The sequence below is a fragment of the Triticum urartu genome, chromosome 3, assembly GCF_003073215.2.
Source record: "Triticum urartu cultivar G1812 chromosome 3, Tu2.1, whole genome shotgun sequence".
NCBI classification, from domain to species: domain Eukaryota; kingdom Viridiplantae; phylum Streptophyta; class Magnoliopsida; order Poales; family Poaceae; genus Triticum; species Triticum urartu.
Window position 1 is genome coordinate 266,977,035 of NC_053024.1, and position 16,747 is coordinate 266,993,781.

At 42.1% G+C, this 16,747-nt stretch overlaps 1 protein-coding gene across 1 annotated transcript in view; it reads left to right on the plus strand.

The window, feature by feature from the left end:
• The window catches only part of LOC125543791 (nodal modulator 1), a 32,638-nt gene extending 16,461 nt beyond the window's left edge, over positions 1-16,177 (plus strand). The window contains exons 12-27 of the mRNA XM_048707261.1: positions 367-438; positions 538-633; positions 713-790; positions 1,217-1,345; positions 1,459-1,635; positions 1,720-1,920; positions 2,005-2,118; positions 2,207-2,457; positions 2,601-2,643; positions 2,715-2,963; positions 3,411-3,638; positions 14,214-14,305; positions 14,798-15,026; positions 15,112-15,468; positions 15,756-15,829; positions 15,921-16,177. Coding sequence (XP_048563218.1) covers positions 367-438; positions 538-633; positions 713-790; positions 1,217-1,345; positions 1,459-1,635; positions 1,720-1,920; positions 2,005-2,118; positions 2,207-2,457; positions 2,601-2,643; positions 2,715-2,963; positions 3,411-3,638; positions 14,214-14,305; positions 14,798-15,026; positions 15,112-15,468; positions 15,756-15,829; positions 15,921-16,014 — 2,484 coding nt within the window. The 3' untranslated portion in view covers positions 16,015-16,177. The remainder of the gene's footprint in view (positions 1-366; positions 439-537; positions 634-712; positions 791-1,216; positions 1,346-1,458; positions 1,636-1,719; positions 1,921-2,004; positions 2,119-2,206; positions 2,458-2,600; positions 2,644-2,714; positions 2,964-3,410; positions 3,639-14,213; positions 14,306-14,797; positions 15,027-15,111; positions 15,469-15,755; positions 15,830-15,920) is intronic.
• The last annotated feature ends 570 nt before the right edge of the window (positions 16,178-16,747 follow it).

Here is a 16,747-nt window from a genome sequence, read left to right on the forward strand (position 1 = left end):
CTCCAAAAGTCCAAATAGAACTCAAGTCTTGGACAATTTAGTTGAAAGTTTTCTTAACATGACTGTGACACTGTAGCCAACATCAATTTCCCTTCATCTGGTTGTTAGTAAATCTTCAAACTAGACAGCTTTAAAACACAATCTGGTCAACAGACACTAAGAAAACTGTATATTCTTACTGTTAGTTCTTGTCATAAAATGACAGGATCTAGGATACGCAGATTACTGAAATAGAAGGTACAGAATTTTGTCTTTGCAAGTACTTAATTCTTCTAATTCTCATGTAAAGAAAGAAACAAGGATACTTATGCTACCTCGTATTTTCGAGTTTAAACTTGCCATTTTGATCTTTTCGCCTGTGTGTAGGTTACATCCAAGAAGTATGATATAGTTGCTGAGAAGGATCATTATAAGTTCAACCGTTTGGGGAACTTCATGGTAAAAAGTGCCTGATTGAGGGAACACCTTAAATTGTTAAATCTCAAGATCAAGTGCCTTAGCTTCCCTTTTGTGGCTAAATACTGTCCTTTTCATTAGATTTTGCCAAACATGGAAAGCATTGATGATATCAAATCAGTTCGATATGATGTATGTGGTGTTGTTCAAACAGTAACTCCAAACTCTAAAGCCATGGTAATATCTTGATATGGTCTTTTGTTTCATTGAGATTACCATGAAAACTTTATCCTTACAGTTTGTGTGGGGTTGTTAGGTAACTTTAACACATGGGCCTGAAAATGTAAAGCCGCAGAGGAAAATTGTCAGCGAAAATGGAAGATTCTGCTTTGAGGTACGTGGTTATTTCTTGTTTTGTTGCTGGAAATAAACTTTGAGCTAATGATGTGTCATTCCTTTTTGCTACTTTTTTGTATGAACATAGTTTCGTGCACTGTATGTTGCAATTTGAACATATCTCACTTCAGAATTATTAGATGCATTATTATCTTCAATGTTTACAGTTTGAACAAATGTAACGCAAATTAGGATGTCGTACTAAGCCTTTTTTTACCACTAGCTGTGTTCTATGTGTGAGTAGGAATAGGAATTTTGCATAGACCTACCTTGAATGGTTATTTATATCATTGTGAAATTTGGTCTGATCTTACACGAACCAGCTTGCGATGTGAGCTCCAGCATTATTTCATTCATTCAAGTAAGTCAATTTAAAGTTATATGACGAAATTATCTGTTCTTCTTCCTTTCTTGCAATATGCAGGTTTCTACTGGTGAATACCGATTATCTGCATTACCTGTAGATTCCGAAGGTTCTTCCAATCTTTTGTTTTCTCCAGAATATATTGATGTCAATGTCAAGTGCCCGTTGCTTGATGTTGAGTTCTCTCAGGTAAATGAGTATTTCTTCACCTATTCTGGTGATTTTTCAACATTATTTAACTTTCATAAATTTGATGGATACTCTGACTTGATTGTATCTGAGTATTACCTCTTTGTAAACAGTCACAAGTCAATGTTCACGGTAAGATCCTCTGCAAAGAGAAATGCAATCGAAATATTCTGCTCTTGCTTGTTAGATTAGCTGGGGGTGTCGAGCATGAAACGAAGACAACCAGTTTGGAGCAAGATAATGCTAATTTTGTGTTCACAAAAGTATTTCCTGGAAAATATCGTCTGGAGGTAAAATCTTGTAATTTGATCAACAATATTGAATTTTCACTATTCTGTCTAAACTCTTGGCTATTTTGTGAAAATCCCTTCCAGGTGAAACATTCTTCATCCAAGGCTCCTGCAAACGATGATTGGTGCTGGGACGAAAATACCTTGGATGTAGATGTCGGTAATGATGATGTGACAAATATTGTATTTGTACAAAAGGGTTATTGGATAGAGCTAGTCTCAAGTCATGACACTGAAGCATACATTCGTCAACCAGACTCTTCTAAACTTGAATTGTTGATAAAGGTCCATACTTGGACTTATTAAATCTACAATATATTTGAATTAATACAACTTTTTGTTAATCCGTCCACTTTTTATCCTACACAGGGAGGGTCACAAAGAATTTGCATCGAAACTCCTGGGCAACATGAGCTTTATTTAGTTAATTCTTGCATTTCCTTTGGGACCTCGCCTATTGTGTTTGATACACAGAACCCAGTGGTGAGCTGCTCATGTACTTTGGTTTTTATCTTTATCCATGTGAAGTTCAGTTTGGCACCCTAACGCAAAAAGTTACCCTCCCCCCTAGTTGGTTCACATCAGTGCAAAGAAGTATCTTGTAAGAGGTGAAATCCATGTGGACATAAGCTCCCCTCTGGAAGAGATTGATTTATTAGAAGATATCGTTGTTGATGCCTTCAAGAGTAATGGGAGCTCTATCGACAAAATATCTACCATGCCTGTTTTTGCAAAGAGTTATCAAAATGGTATTACTGTCTTTGAGTACTCTACTTGGACTGATCTTGGGGAAGACTTCATTTTTGTCCCTCGTGATTCCAGGTATAATTTTTACTCGTAGTCCTTTTGGTTTTGCACCAACAGTCAGAATTTCTCAATAGTTGCAAATTCCTTTTACCTCTAACTCTTGTTTTGTATGTTTCCCTTTCTTGATTATTGATCTATTATACTTTTCTGTAATACAGCACTAGAAGGAAAAAGATCCTATTTTATCCATCACGGCATCAGGTGAGTGATGGTTTATTAAAAAAAACTTCTGAACTTGAATGGTGAAACCATCATTAATATTTAAACTGCAGTTCTCAGTGTCTGCAAGCGGATGCCAAGATGCTGTTCCTTCAATCACTGCTAAAATGGGTCTATACCTTGAAGGATCAGTGTCACCTGCAACTCCTGATGTTCATATCATGATTCTGGCAGCTGGAAATAGCAAGTATGCGATGCTGAAGAAAGGTGATATAGCAACAGAGACAAAGACAAATTCCGATGGGTCATTCTTTGCAGGGCCCTTGTATGAGGATATAGGATATGAAATCGAAGCCTCAAAGGTCTATACTTTTTTCTGCACACACATTATGTGTAATCGCTAGGGTGTTGACCTCCGGTGTTGACTTCATGGTCATATGCTGCAACTGTGTACCGTACTACAGTGTATTAGTATGATTTCTCAGTTTTCATATTTTGTTTTTGCTGGTGATACAAACTGTTTTCCAGTCACTCTTTTTTTCAAATAGGAAAGACGTGGTAAGTGATGTTTGCATGGAGCACCACTTTATTTTATTTACCTTTGCACTAGACTAGTCAATGTGATTTCTTGTAAACTGCTTAGTCAGAAGTGGTTCCAGTCTTGTTCATTCAAGCTTAAACAGTGCACTGTTCAATATAGTATGCCCTAGTTACATTTAACCACAACTGGGAAGGGAACTTTTAGAATCAGCAACCAAAAACGTGTGTTTTCTTTAATATCCTATATCTGATATCATTCCTTCCTTCAGGCTGGCTATCATCTCAAGCAAACTGGCCCATACAGCTTTGCTTGTCAGAAACTTGGTCAGATATTAGTTCATATTTATGGCGAAAATGATACAGAGATGTTACCGGCAGTATTATTATCCTTGAGTGGTGAAGGAGGTTACAGAAAAAACTCAGTCAGTGGTTCTGGTGGAACTTTCAGCTTCAATAACTTATTTCCTAGGAGTTATTATCTCCGCGCTCTTCTTAAGGTACTTGTTGTTATTCACACTCTCGGTTCTAGTTTGTACTGTACCACAGTTCTTCTAAATAATCTGAAATCTTCACGTCAGATTTTACTAGTTTTCAACAATGTGTCTAAATATATCAGTGGGTTGTTCATATGTTAATATGATGTCATAAAATATTCATAATTATTGTCTTATTTGCTCGTAACATGTACTGACGTCTACATTTGAGTGACTTGACCTTGACCAAACTGCATCCTATTTATTAGCTGTGAGTTTTGATAGCCTTCATCTGAAATAATATCCGATTCTCTCTAGGCCTCAACTGAACTAACTTCTCAACATTTCTGACATACGGATATCAAAGAATAGGGAGAGATATATTTATAGTTCAAGCTTAATGTGGCGAGGATACAAAGGGTCACTTGGCTAAGAAGATACTAATTTTTAAGAATCAATGACTTGTTGATTTTTTAGTCTTCCTGATCTTTATTGACTTCGTCACCAGGTAGACTTGCTCGCTTCACAATTCACACTCGAACTGATTGCAACAACAACAAAGCCTTTCAGTGCCAAACAAGTTCGGGTAGGCTAGAGTTGAAACCCATAAGCTCTCGAACTCAAGGTTTTGGCTTTTTTAGCTAATTTCCACGAACCCCTGTTATAGCTAATGGCTAATTCTTTGGTGATATTCTAGTCATTCCGATCTCTCTTTACTAACTCCTCCCATGTCAAGTTTGGTCTACCCTGACCTCTCTTGACATTATCAGCATAGTCTAACCGTTCGCTATGCACTGGGGCTTTAGTAGGCCTGTGTTGTATATGCCCAAACCATCTTAGACGATGTTGGACAAGCTTCTCTTCAGTCGGTGATACCCCAACACTATCACGTATATCATCATTTCGGACCCAACCCTTTCTTGTGTGTGTTAGCAGTAATCCTTGTTATAATTTACTTAGCTAGGGAGTAGTAGTAGGTCGGGTGGAGCTTCCTTAGTAAGGCAGTGTGTGCATCTAGACAGCAGTAGTCGGTTTGGTTTTTGCATGTACCGGCAACTCAAAAAAAAAAAACTGCTAGAGCTGCATGGTCGGTAGAACACTAGAATCAGACGGTGGTCGCCATTGCTCGTGCCCGGCTGAAACAAAGGAAGCTGCTAGCAGAATTTTGGGGGGAGGCGGTCACAACTGCAGTTTTCCTGCTGAACCGAGCCCCCACCAAAAGTCTGGCTGGCATGACACCATTTGAGGCATGGCACGGGAGGAAGCCCGCTGTCCAGCACCTGCACACCTTTGGGTGTGGTGTACCTCAAGGAGGTCCGTCCGCAGCTTCGCAAGCTCGATGACCACAGCTCCGCCATGGTCTTCATCGGCTACGACAAGCGCGTTAAGGGCTATCGCGCATACGATCCAGTGAACAAGCGTGTCCATATCACCCATGATGTCATCTTCGATGAAGAGGCCAGCTGGGATTGGGCGGCTGTCAGCTCAGATCCACCATGCAGCGACTTCATCATCACGAAGACCCAACAAGTTGCTCCTTCCACACCAAGTGCAGCTGCAGGGGGAGCACCTTCCCTTGTTCCTGCACCATCTCCTGCTGCACAGCCATCTCACCAAGACAATCTCCACAGCCAATGCAACCTGAGTTTGTGCACCATCGCCCAATGAAAACGAGTGGCTGGACGCAGCTCATGATGACACACCGTTGCACTACCGTGGCATTGCCAATGTGATCTTCAGAAACCCTGTTCTTGGACAGGCATCAAGCGAGCTCGTCAATGACACACTCTACCTTGTGTGTGAAGGAGAGCCAAGCTCCTTTGCCAAGGCTGAGCGCGACGCATCATGGCGTGCATCCATGAAGGAAGAAATGGATGCCATGGAGCGGAACAACACCGGAAGCTTGTAGACCTACCACGCGGCCATCGCCCAATTGGCCTGCTTTGGGTCTTTGAATTGAAGAACGAGGCCGGCGCCGTCGTCAAACATCAAACAGAAGGCACGACTCGTCGCCAAAGGTTATGTGCAGCAGCCCGGGATCGACTTCGATGAAGTCTTCAACCCCCATCGCACACTTGGAGTCCATTCGGCTTCTCACTCTCCTACCCATGAGGGGTGGCCTGTCCACCACATGGATGTAAAATCTGCATTTATATGTTCAGGTTTCAGGATCAAGCATGTTCAATAGAGCTGAGTGCAGCAATACAAGCAACAACTTCAAGAAATCAAAACTATCCTGTGTTCAGCCCTAGCTCCCTTCTGCTCCTCTACTGTAGTCTATTTCTAACAGTGTGGCCACATCCATCTCAACAAGCGCATCTCTGCTACACAGTTAACTGTTGCATGTCGCCTTTTAGTTGGCCAACATTCAACACCAGACAACATCACAGGTTGAATCACCGTCCTATATTTCACGCCTTTTAGCTTTTGTGGTACACTCTTGTCGCAGAGGACGCTAGAAGCATGGCGCCCCTTCATCCATCCAGCTTGAGTTGATGACTCACATCTTCATCGATATCACCATCCTTCTGCAACATTGGCCCCAAATATTGGAAGGCGCCTTTTGAGGTACCACCTGCCCATCAAGGCTAACCTCTTCCTCATGATGCCTAGTAGTACTGAAACCGCACCTCATGTACTCGGTTTTAGATCTACTCTAAAGCCTTTCGATTTCAAAGTTTGTCACCACAGCTAACTTTCTATTAACCCCTGTCCGACTATCACCACATCATCTGCGAAGAGCGTACACCATGGGATATACCCTTGTACATCCCTTGTGACCTCATCCATCAGCAAAGCAAAAAAGATAAGGGCTCAAAGCTGATCCTTGGTGCAGTTCTATTTCAGTTGGGAAGTCATCAGTGTTAAAAGCCATCGTTGTTGCCATCACTTGTTTGAACACTTGCCACAACATTATCATGGAGGTCCTTGATAAGGGTAATGTACTTCTGTTGGGACTTTGTGTTTCTCCATAGGCCCACCACATGACATTATGTGGTATCTTATTGTAGGCCTTCTCTTCTCCAAGTCAACGAACACCATACGCAAGTCCTATTGCTTTTTGTATCTCTTCATAAGTTGTCCTGTTGAGAAAATGGCTTCCATGGTCGACCTCCCATGCATGAAACCAAACTGATATTTTGTCATGCTTGTCATTCTTCCTAAGGCTTCGTTTGTTTAATCCCACCCCCGCCGGGATCGGAGGGGTTTTGTCTCGAACCCCGTTGGTTTTACCCTTGCAGGGGTTGGATCCCTACTTAGCTTATATGCATATTCGGTTAAACCCGGACGGGTTTATTTGCCATCCAAAACCCCCCAAAGCGCAGGGATTCCACCGGGTTCCGAGCCATTTCTTCCTCTGCTTGGAAGAAAACCACGTCTCGTCTCGCCGTCTCGTCTCGAAAGAAAATGGAGAAGAGGGCAAGAGTGGCGGCGGCAGCGGGGAAGGAGTCGGAGAGACAAACTCAATCCTCCATTGAAAACCGGCTGCTGCCTTCTACCTCACCCTCCTCTCCCTAGCAGTAGATCCTCGGCGCGACCCTCTTCTTCCATCCCGACGCAAGCACGGCGGCGCCCGTAGCGACCCCCATCTCTGGCGCCCGCTCCTCCCAAAAATTATCTTGCCATCTTCTTTCCCCTCTCCTCGCCCCTCTTAATTTCTATTCTTCCAGCTCGTTTGCCAAGAGAGAGATATAAACGAACAATTATACGTAGACAGGGATTATGCAGGAAAGGATTAGTGGGGATTGGGTGACGGGGTGGGGATCACCCAAACCCTGGGCGGTTTGAATCCACTAGGGGGTTGGATCCCCGACGACCGAACAAAGCCTAAGTGGTTCTCAATGACTCCCATAGCTTCATTGTGTGGCTCATAAGCTTAATTTCACAGTAATTAGTACAACTTTGAACACCCCCTCCCCCCTTGTTCTTGAAGATTGGTACTGACCTACTCTGCCTTCATTCTTCGAGCATCTTGTTTGACCAAAAAAGTGAGGTTCAAAAGCTTAGTTAGCTATACTATCACCATGTTTGCAAGGCTTCTCTACACCTCAATTGGGATAAAATCAGGGCCCATCTCCTTGTCTCCTTTCATCCTTTTTAGAATCTCCCTAACCTCAGACTCTTGGATTCGTCACACAAAACGTCTGTAGGTATCATCAAAGGAGTCGTCCAACTCAATGGTAGAGCTCTCATCCTCCCTATTGAACAACTTGTTGAAGTGCTCTCGCTATCTATGCTAGATCTCTTCACCCTTCACCAGAAGCCAATCTGCTCTGTCCTTGCTGCATTTGACTTGGTTGACATCCCTTGTTTTCCTCTCTTGGATCTTGGCCATCTTATACATGTCCCCTTCGCCTTCCTTCGTGTTTAAACACTGGTAGAGGTCCTCATACGCTCGACCCCTTGCTTCATGATAAGGAACAATAGATGAGAAAAAAAATCACATGCCGGTTCTGTTTGGCTCCTTCTAGATACTTCCACTCTAGTATAGTATTTTTTTCTTTTCTTTAGCTTACCTGCTGTTTCTAGAGTTCTCTAGTTATAAGTAGCTGTGAGTAGAATGGTGAATCCTAAATAATGTTTTCTAGAGTGCCAGCTGTAAGTAGAAGTATGTGAAGGCTTCCCAAAGCCCTATAAATAGAGGGCCTCACCTCTACTTTATAACCTAGATGATGTACCCACTACCTATAATAGAACTTGTTCTTATCTGAGATCTTGGAGTAGATCTTGTGCTCTAGGAGTTTTGGATTGAACTTTTACTGCCATATCGGCCTACATTCGCCTCTAGAGCGATATCTAGCACAACACGTTGACGTTGTTCCTTCAACACTTGTGCTGTACACATTGTAGCAACAAGGTGGAGTTGCTCCTCCACAACCTTTGTGCTGCTTCAGGTGGCATCAGAGCTAGGTTGACCCATAATCGTTCTTGCTTTCCTCTTCGAGAGCAAGCTGCAGCAAGCAATGGAGCAATTGGAGAAGAGGATGGATGTTGCAGAACAACAAATCAAAGAGCCGCGTGAAGATCTTAATCGGAGATTTGACCACCTGGTTGGGATGGTAAGAAAGGGTGCCCCCCCTACTGTCAATGAAGGCGATTCATCTAAAGAAGATGTTTAACAAAGAAAGAGAGGTAATCTTGGAGCAAGACCGCCACAACAACGTGTTGTTCAACGTGCTTCAAGAAGGCCAATTTATGTTGAAGCTTTTGAAGGTGAAGAATATGATGATGCCCTTGAAGAACCTAATCTCTATGCTTATCGGAGAGTATCCAACCCTACATATGCAAGGGATACATACAAGGTGAAAGCTGAGATCCCAACTTTTAATGAAAATATTGATATTGAAGGGTGCCTTGATTGGTTATATGAAGTGGAGACTTTCTTTGAGGTCATGGAAGTTCCGGAATATCGTAGTGCATGGTGGCATCGTGTTCAAGAAGAACGCACGCTGAGAGGAAAACCTCGTGTGAGAACTTGGCGGCAAATGAAAAGCCTTTTGAAAGGGAGATTTTTACCCACTGATTATGACCAGATCCTATTTATCCAATTCTAAAATTGTGCTCAAGGAAATAGGACTGTTTCAGATTACACGGAGGAGTTTCTAAGGCTACAAATGAGGTGCAACCTTGCTGAAACTGAAGATCAACAAGTTGCAAGGTACATCAATGGTCTCAATGATGCTATTCAAGATCGATTGATGATGCAACAAATCTGGTCCATTGATCAAGTGCAAGCTCTAGCCTTATAGATTTGTGATGACAAGAAAGACAACGTCAACGTGTGGAAGAAAAGAAAGACAACTAAGGCTCGTCTAGGGATCACCCTAATAGAGTGGAAGAAAAGACCGCTCCACCCAAGGCAAAACAACCAATCCTGAAGCAAACTAGAGGCAAGGGTAAGTCCAATGAAGGCCCAAAATGATATAAATGTGGTGAAGAGGGACACATATCCAGCGGTTGCCCACTAAGGAAATTCGTTAACACAACTATCCATGACGGTGAAGGCGACGAGGAAGAATACGAATATGAAGATGTAGGGGGACAGAGGTTTGTCAAGGTGAAGAGGTGGTATGTGTGATTCAACGTCTTCTATGTTCCACACCACAACCTGACGACACACAACGGAAGAAAATATTTGAGAGCAAATGCACGGTGAATGGCAAGGTATGCAAATTAGTGGTTGATAGTTGCAGCTGCGAAAATCTTATCCCCCAGAAGTTGGTGAACCATTTAAAGCTTGAAACCCATGATCATCCAAATTCCTACACTATTGGATGGATCAAGAAAGGAGTGAATACGAGGATCACCAAACAATGCAACTGCCATTTTCTTTGGGCAAGCATTATCGCTCAAATGTTGTTGTCTGACGTAGTTGATATGGACGCGGACGCCAGCCATGTTCTTCTTGGGAGACTTTGGCAATTTGATGTGGATACTACACACAAGGGCAGGGAAAATTCTCACTTTCATTTGGAACAAGAGAAAGATCATTATTCTACCAAATAAAACTGATCGTAATATCTCTAAGGAGGAGGGGAAAAGTATGTTAACTATCTCCCACACCTCTAATGAGTTTATGGAAAACTTGAAAGAGGCAGATTTGTGTGCTGCACTTATAGTAAAAGGAGAAGAGCACCTGGTTGTTGAAATTCCAGCAAAGGTATGTGGCTTATTAGCAAAATTTTATAACATACTTGAAGAGCCACCGATGAGAGGAATTCAACATAGAATCGACATAATTCCCGGAGCAAGTCTTCCTAATCTTCCACACTATCGAATGAGCCCAAAAGAGCATGATATATTGAAGTAGAAAGTGGAGGAATTGCTGCAGAAGGGGCACATTCGAGAAAGTATTAGCCCATGTGCTGTACTAGCCCTGCTTGCGCCAAGGAAAGATGGATCTTGGCGCATGTGTACGGACAATAGAGCCATTAACAAGATCACTGTAAGGTATAGATTCCCTATTCCCCGTTTGGATGATATGTTGGATCAGCTTAGTGGAGCAAAAGTGTTCACAAAGTTGGATTTAAGAGGTGGATATCATCAAATATGTATCAGACCCAGGGATGAATGGAAAACAGCCTTCAAGACAAAAGAAGGGTTGTTTGAATGGCTAGTCATGCCATTTGGACTCTCAAATGCACCAAGTACCTTTATGCACTTGATGAATCAAGTCCTTCGACCCTTCTTATCCCATTTTGTTGTGGTCTATTTTGATGACATCTTGATCTATAGCAAGTATGAGAACGAACACTTTGATCACATTCGGAAGGTGCTAGAAGTACTAAGGGAAAATGAGCTCTATGTCAACTTGAAGAAATGTGTTTTCCTGCAAACGCAACTTCTTTTCCTAGGATTCGTTATAATATGTGATGGTATTCGTGTTGATGACTCCCAAGGTTGAAGCAATCCGAGAATGGCCAACTCCAAAGACCATTTCTGAGGTAAGAAGGTTTCATGGCCTTGCAATTTTATATAGACGATTTGTGAAGAATTTCAGCACTATCATGACACCAATTACCGAGTGCCTGAAGAAAGGAAGTTTCAATGGACAGAAGCGGTTGAAACTAGTTTCAATGAGATCAAGCAAAAATTCTTACAAGCTCCTGTCTTGGTGCTACCTGATTCCAACAAGACTTTTGAGTTGGAGTGTGATGCAAGTGGAGTAGGCATTGAAGCTGTTCTATCTCAAGAAAGGAAGCCCATTGCTTTCTACAGTGAGAAGTTAAGCGAAGCTAGACAGAAATGGAGTACCTATCAATAAGAATTATATGCCGTTTTCAGAGCCTTGAAAACTTGGGAAGTTTATTTGCTGCCTAAAAAGTTCATTGTATATAGTGACCATCAATCCTTGAAGCATTTTAGAAATCAAAAGCATGTTGACCGCATACTAGCGAGATGGGCAACATATCTGGAGAGGTTTAACTATCTCATCGTGCATAAATCTGGGACAACTAACCGAGTGGTCGATGCTTTGGTCGGTGCTTTGAGTCGTCGTGCATGCCTCTTGACTTCTTTTGAGGCTGAACTTCCAGGCATGAATAAAATAAAGGAGTTGTATCGGAATGATGAAGACTTTGGCCATGTTTGGGTGAAGCACATCAGGGGCCAACCATTAGGTGATGACTATATGGTGCAGGATGGCTATCTCTTGAAAAATGATTGTTTGTGCACCCCAAGAAGTTCTTTGCGTGACAAACTAATTAGAGAACTCCATTCAACTTAGTGGTCATGTTGGACGGGACAAGACTATCGCTAACTTGGAAGGTCGCTACTTTTGGCCACAACTAAAGAGAGATGTTGGCAAGTTTGTTCAGCGGTGCCCCATATGTCAAACCTGCAAAGGCCAAGTCTAGAACATAGGGTTATACATGCCTTTGCCTGTTCCCGTCGCTCCATGGGAGGACATCTCTATGGACTTCGTCTTGGGCTTGCCAAGAACAAGGCGAGGAAGTGATGCTGTGTTTGGTCGTGGACAGATTCTCTAAGATGGCTCATTTCATCCTATGCCGCAAGACAACGGATGCCCATCATGTGGCAAATCTGTTCATTCGAGAAGTGGCCAGACTTTATGGAGTACCAAAGTCCATCGTTTCAGACCGTGAGAGGAAGTTTCTTGCTGCATTTTGGCTCACTTTGTGGAAGCAATTCACTCGAGATGTTGGCAAGTTTGTTCAGCGGTGCCCCATATGTCAAACCTGCAAAGGCCAAGTCTAGAACATAGGGTTATACATGCCTTTGCCTGTTCCCGTCGCTCCATGGGAGGACATCTCTATGGACTTCGTCTTGGGCTTGCCAAGAACAAGGCGAGGAAGTGATGCTGTGTTTGGTCGTGGACAGATTCTCTAAGATGGCTCATTTCATCCTATGCCGCAAGACAACGGATGCCCATCATGTGGCAAATCTGTTCATTCGAGAAGTGGCCAGACTTTATGGAGTACCAAAGTCCATCGTTTCAGACCGTGAGAGGAAGTTTCTTGCTGCATTTTGGCTCACTTTGTGGAAGCAATTCAACACTGAATTGAAATTTTCTAGCACTGCTCATCCACAAACAATGGACAAACGGAAGTGGTGAACAAGTTTATGGGTAATCTGATCCGTTGCATTTGTGGAGAAAAAAAGGGACAATGGGATTTGGCTTTATCTCCTACAGAGTTCTCCTACAATAACTCCAAGCATAGATCCACAGGAAGGAGCCCTTTTTCCATTGTCTACACTAAAGTTCCAACACATGTGGTGGACCTGGTGAAGCTACCATCCAAGGGAAACTCAAAATCAGCATTGTCTTTTGTTGTTAATTACACTGGATTATTTGAAGAGATTTGTGGTGCTTTGGAAGCACAAAATCAGTAATATAAACAACTTGCTGATTGCAAAAGGAGGCCAAAATCATTTCTAAGTTGGTGATAAGGTGATGGTCTACCTCCGAAGAGAGAGGCTGCTTTAGGTGTTAAGGGGAAGCTTAGGCAGCGAAGGTATGGGCCCTTCTCTATCACGAGGAAGATAAATGATATGTTGATAGATCTTCCAAGCGACATGGGCATATCCAACACTTTCAATGTTGCGGACTTGACTCTCTACCATCCAGAAGAAGCGCTCTACGACGATAACTTGAGGGCGAATTCCAAACAATCAGGGGAGAATGATGAGGAGCAATAGATGAGAAAAAAAACCATATGCCAGATCTGTCTGACTACTTCTAGATACTTCCACTCTAGTGTAGTATTTCTTTTCTTTACCCTACCTGCCATTCCTAGAGTTCTCTAGTTATAAGTAGCTGTGAGTAGAATGGTGAATCCTAAATAATGTTTTCTAGAGTGTTCCAGCTATAAGTAGAAGTATGTGAAGGCTCCTCAAAGCCCTATAAATAGAGGTCCTCTCCTCTACTTTGTAACCAGACAATGTACCCACTACCTATAATAGAACTTGTTGTTCTTATCTAAGATCTTGGAGTAGATCTTGTGCTCTAAGAGTTCTGGATTGAACTCTTGCTGCCATATCGGCCTACATTCGCCTCTAGAGCGATATCTAGCGCAGCACGTTGAAGTTGTTCCTTCAACACTTGCGTTGTATACATTGTAGCAGCAAGGTGGAGTTGCTCCTCCACAGCCTTTGTGCTGCTTCACTTCAATCACAACTCGTTTTGTGGTGTTTGCCGCCTTGGTACTTCTCTATGTTGTCTGCACCCCTATCCAGGTGTAGGCGTTTAAAACTGTCTTTCTTCTCCTTAATAGCCTTCTGGACAACATCGTTCCACCACCGGGCATCTTTAGTTTCACTTTACTTCCCGTCACCCCAAACTCTTCTGAAGCCACCTTTAGAACGGAAGTTGCCGTCGTCATCCACATATTGTTTGCATCACCTCCTTCCTCCCAAGGGCCCTCCTTAATAACCCCGTCCTTGAAAGCCTGAGCTGCATCCCCTTGATTTTCCACTACTTTCTGAGTTTTTTTTAAAGCCGGGTGGGCATATAATGATAGAGTTATGGTGGCGCACTACCAGATATGCCATATACACTGCACAACATAACTGTAATTGGGCATCATATACAAGTTTATTGGTTGGAGAGCCCTTGATGGTTTGGTGGTTTTCTTGTAGGAATATAAATTTACTCCATCAACAGTTGCTATTGATCTCAATTCTGGGGAGTCTAGAGCGGTTGAGTTCCGTGCAACCCGTGTTGCCTTCAGGTTTGTTTGATTTTTAACATATGCAATTTGATTTGCATGCATGTTCTAATTTGTTCCCATCTTTTGCCATCTATTGAAAGAAACCACCTCACAGTCTGCAGATAATTCATGCACATATATTTGAGTATCAATTAGGCTATGTAATGCTCACGAGATGATAACATATATACCATTGAGAAATTTTCCAGTTCTAAAGAGGCCACTCAAATAATCATGGTTATGCCTTCATATTTAGCTGTATGCACACAATAGGAGTAATACATTTAATATTACTAGTGTTATTCTGGGAAATGTAACTTTTATACTCTGTATGAGTGCTGAAGTGCAGCAGTGAACCTACCACTAATGTTTTCGAAATTATGTTTCCTGCATGATTCCCACATGACGCGAATGTGCTCATGAAGTTCTAAATTAATCAATATAGCAGTTCTGGCACACGCTGTTTCACTAAACCAATTTTATGCTACTACCTAAACCTGCTTTTCAATGTAGTGCCATGGGTTCTGTTACACTGTTAACTGGCCAACCAAAGGAAGGTGTTTTTGTTGAAGCTAGATCTGAATCAAGAGGTTATTATGAGGAAGCTACTACAGATTCCTTTGGTAGGTTCCGCTTGAGAGGACTTATCCCTGGCTCATCTTACTCAATAAGAGTAGTTGCAAAAGATAATCTCAGGTTGGCAGCAGTTGAGCGTGCTTCACCAGAATCTGTATCAGTTGATGTAAGTCACTCTTGATGTCCTTTGCGCGCATTTGCGTACTGCAATCTTGTCACTAATGACAGAGGCACTGCTCTTTTTTAATCAGGTCGATGAGGAGGACATCTCTGGTATTGGTTTTGTGGTTTTTGAACGCCCAGAAGCAACAATTTTGAGCTGTCACGTGGAAGGAAATGACATTGATATGTTGCAGCCACATTTATCTGTTGAAATTAGATCAGCTGTTGACCCTTCTAGAATAGAATCTGTACTTCCTGTTCCTCTTTCCTACCACGTCGAAGTAAGAAATTTACCCAAAGGAAAGCATTTTGTTCAGCTTCGGTCTGGCCTTCCATCACATACCCATATATTTGAATCTGAGTTGGTTGAAGTTGACCTAGAAAAGCAACCTCAGATTCATGTTGGTCCTCTTAAATATAAAACGGAAGAGCGGCATCACAAACAGGTAACCTTTTTCATGCACTTGCGTCAGCATTGCATCACAATGACATACTTTATTTGTTTGTCTTCTCAAACTGGGAAATTTGAGGTAAGAACTGAAGAAATTAGCTTTTTGAAACCATTCCTTTGCCTGTCTGCAAATGAATGATACAGTAGAAAATTTCAAGGTTTTATTTAACCAGAACCAAGATATCTTTGTATTCCATGCATTTATATGTTTTGTTGTTGGAAAATCTTTAACGTGTTCCTAAATTTTGTGTTTATGTATCATCTAATTGCTATCTCTTGCAGGAACTGACCCCAGCCCCAGTTTTTCCTCTTATTGTTGGAGTTTCTGTTGTTACAGTCGTGATCAGTATGCCAAGGTTGGTTGCTATATCATGACCAGCCTCTTTGTGTAAACTTAAGTAATCATGGTTGTAGGAACTGCTTTTATATGATATCATGATGCTATAGGTTGAAGGACTTGTACCAGAGGACTTCCCTAAGTTCAGGAAACACACCGAGCAGAAAGGAACCACGGAAGACAATATTGAGAAAGAGAGCCTGAAACATATGATCCTGACTAGGTGTGGAGAATTTGAACTTACACGTCAGGATTAGAAAGTAGCTGTTTCCTTTCTTCCCAATGGGTAATTTTGCAGATGCGGAAGCTAACAGTTAATAGTTTGTATCATTGTTGACTAATACAAATTTCGTCTCATTGTTGGTCATTGAGAGTGTCGTGCGGTAGTATTATACTCCCGCCGCCCCAATTACTTGTCTAGATACGGATGTGATCCTTTTACTCCTATCTAACTAGAGACAAGCACCGAACACGCAAACAAGCCATCACGAGAAAATAAATGATGATGTAGCAATAACAACAAATAGATCACAACCGTTCTAGAGTTAGGATTCATATGTGCAGATGTAAGCAATGCTGAACGATACGTGCAGATGAAGGGCATTCTTGCTGTTGAAGTTTGCAGGTGATTAGCCGCAAACAGACAAGTTTGTCATCCTTTATACCTATCTAACTAGAGACAAGCACCGAGCATGCATATCATCATCAGAAAACAAATGATGTTGCGGCGATAACAACAAATAGACCACAACTGTCCTACATCTATGAATTATATGTGCAGATGTAAGAAGTGGAAGCAATGACCAAGACGAAGATGTCCTACAGCAATGACCAAGAAGAATAGGATTATTTTTTCTGGAACAATATTGACAAATACACTCTATGAGACTGATCCCATCAGCCAATTCAAGCAGGATGTGAGGAGTTGGGAATACCA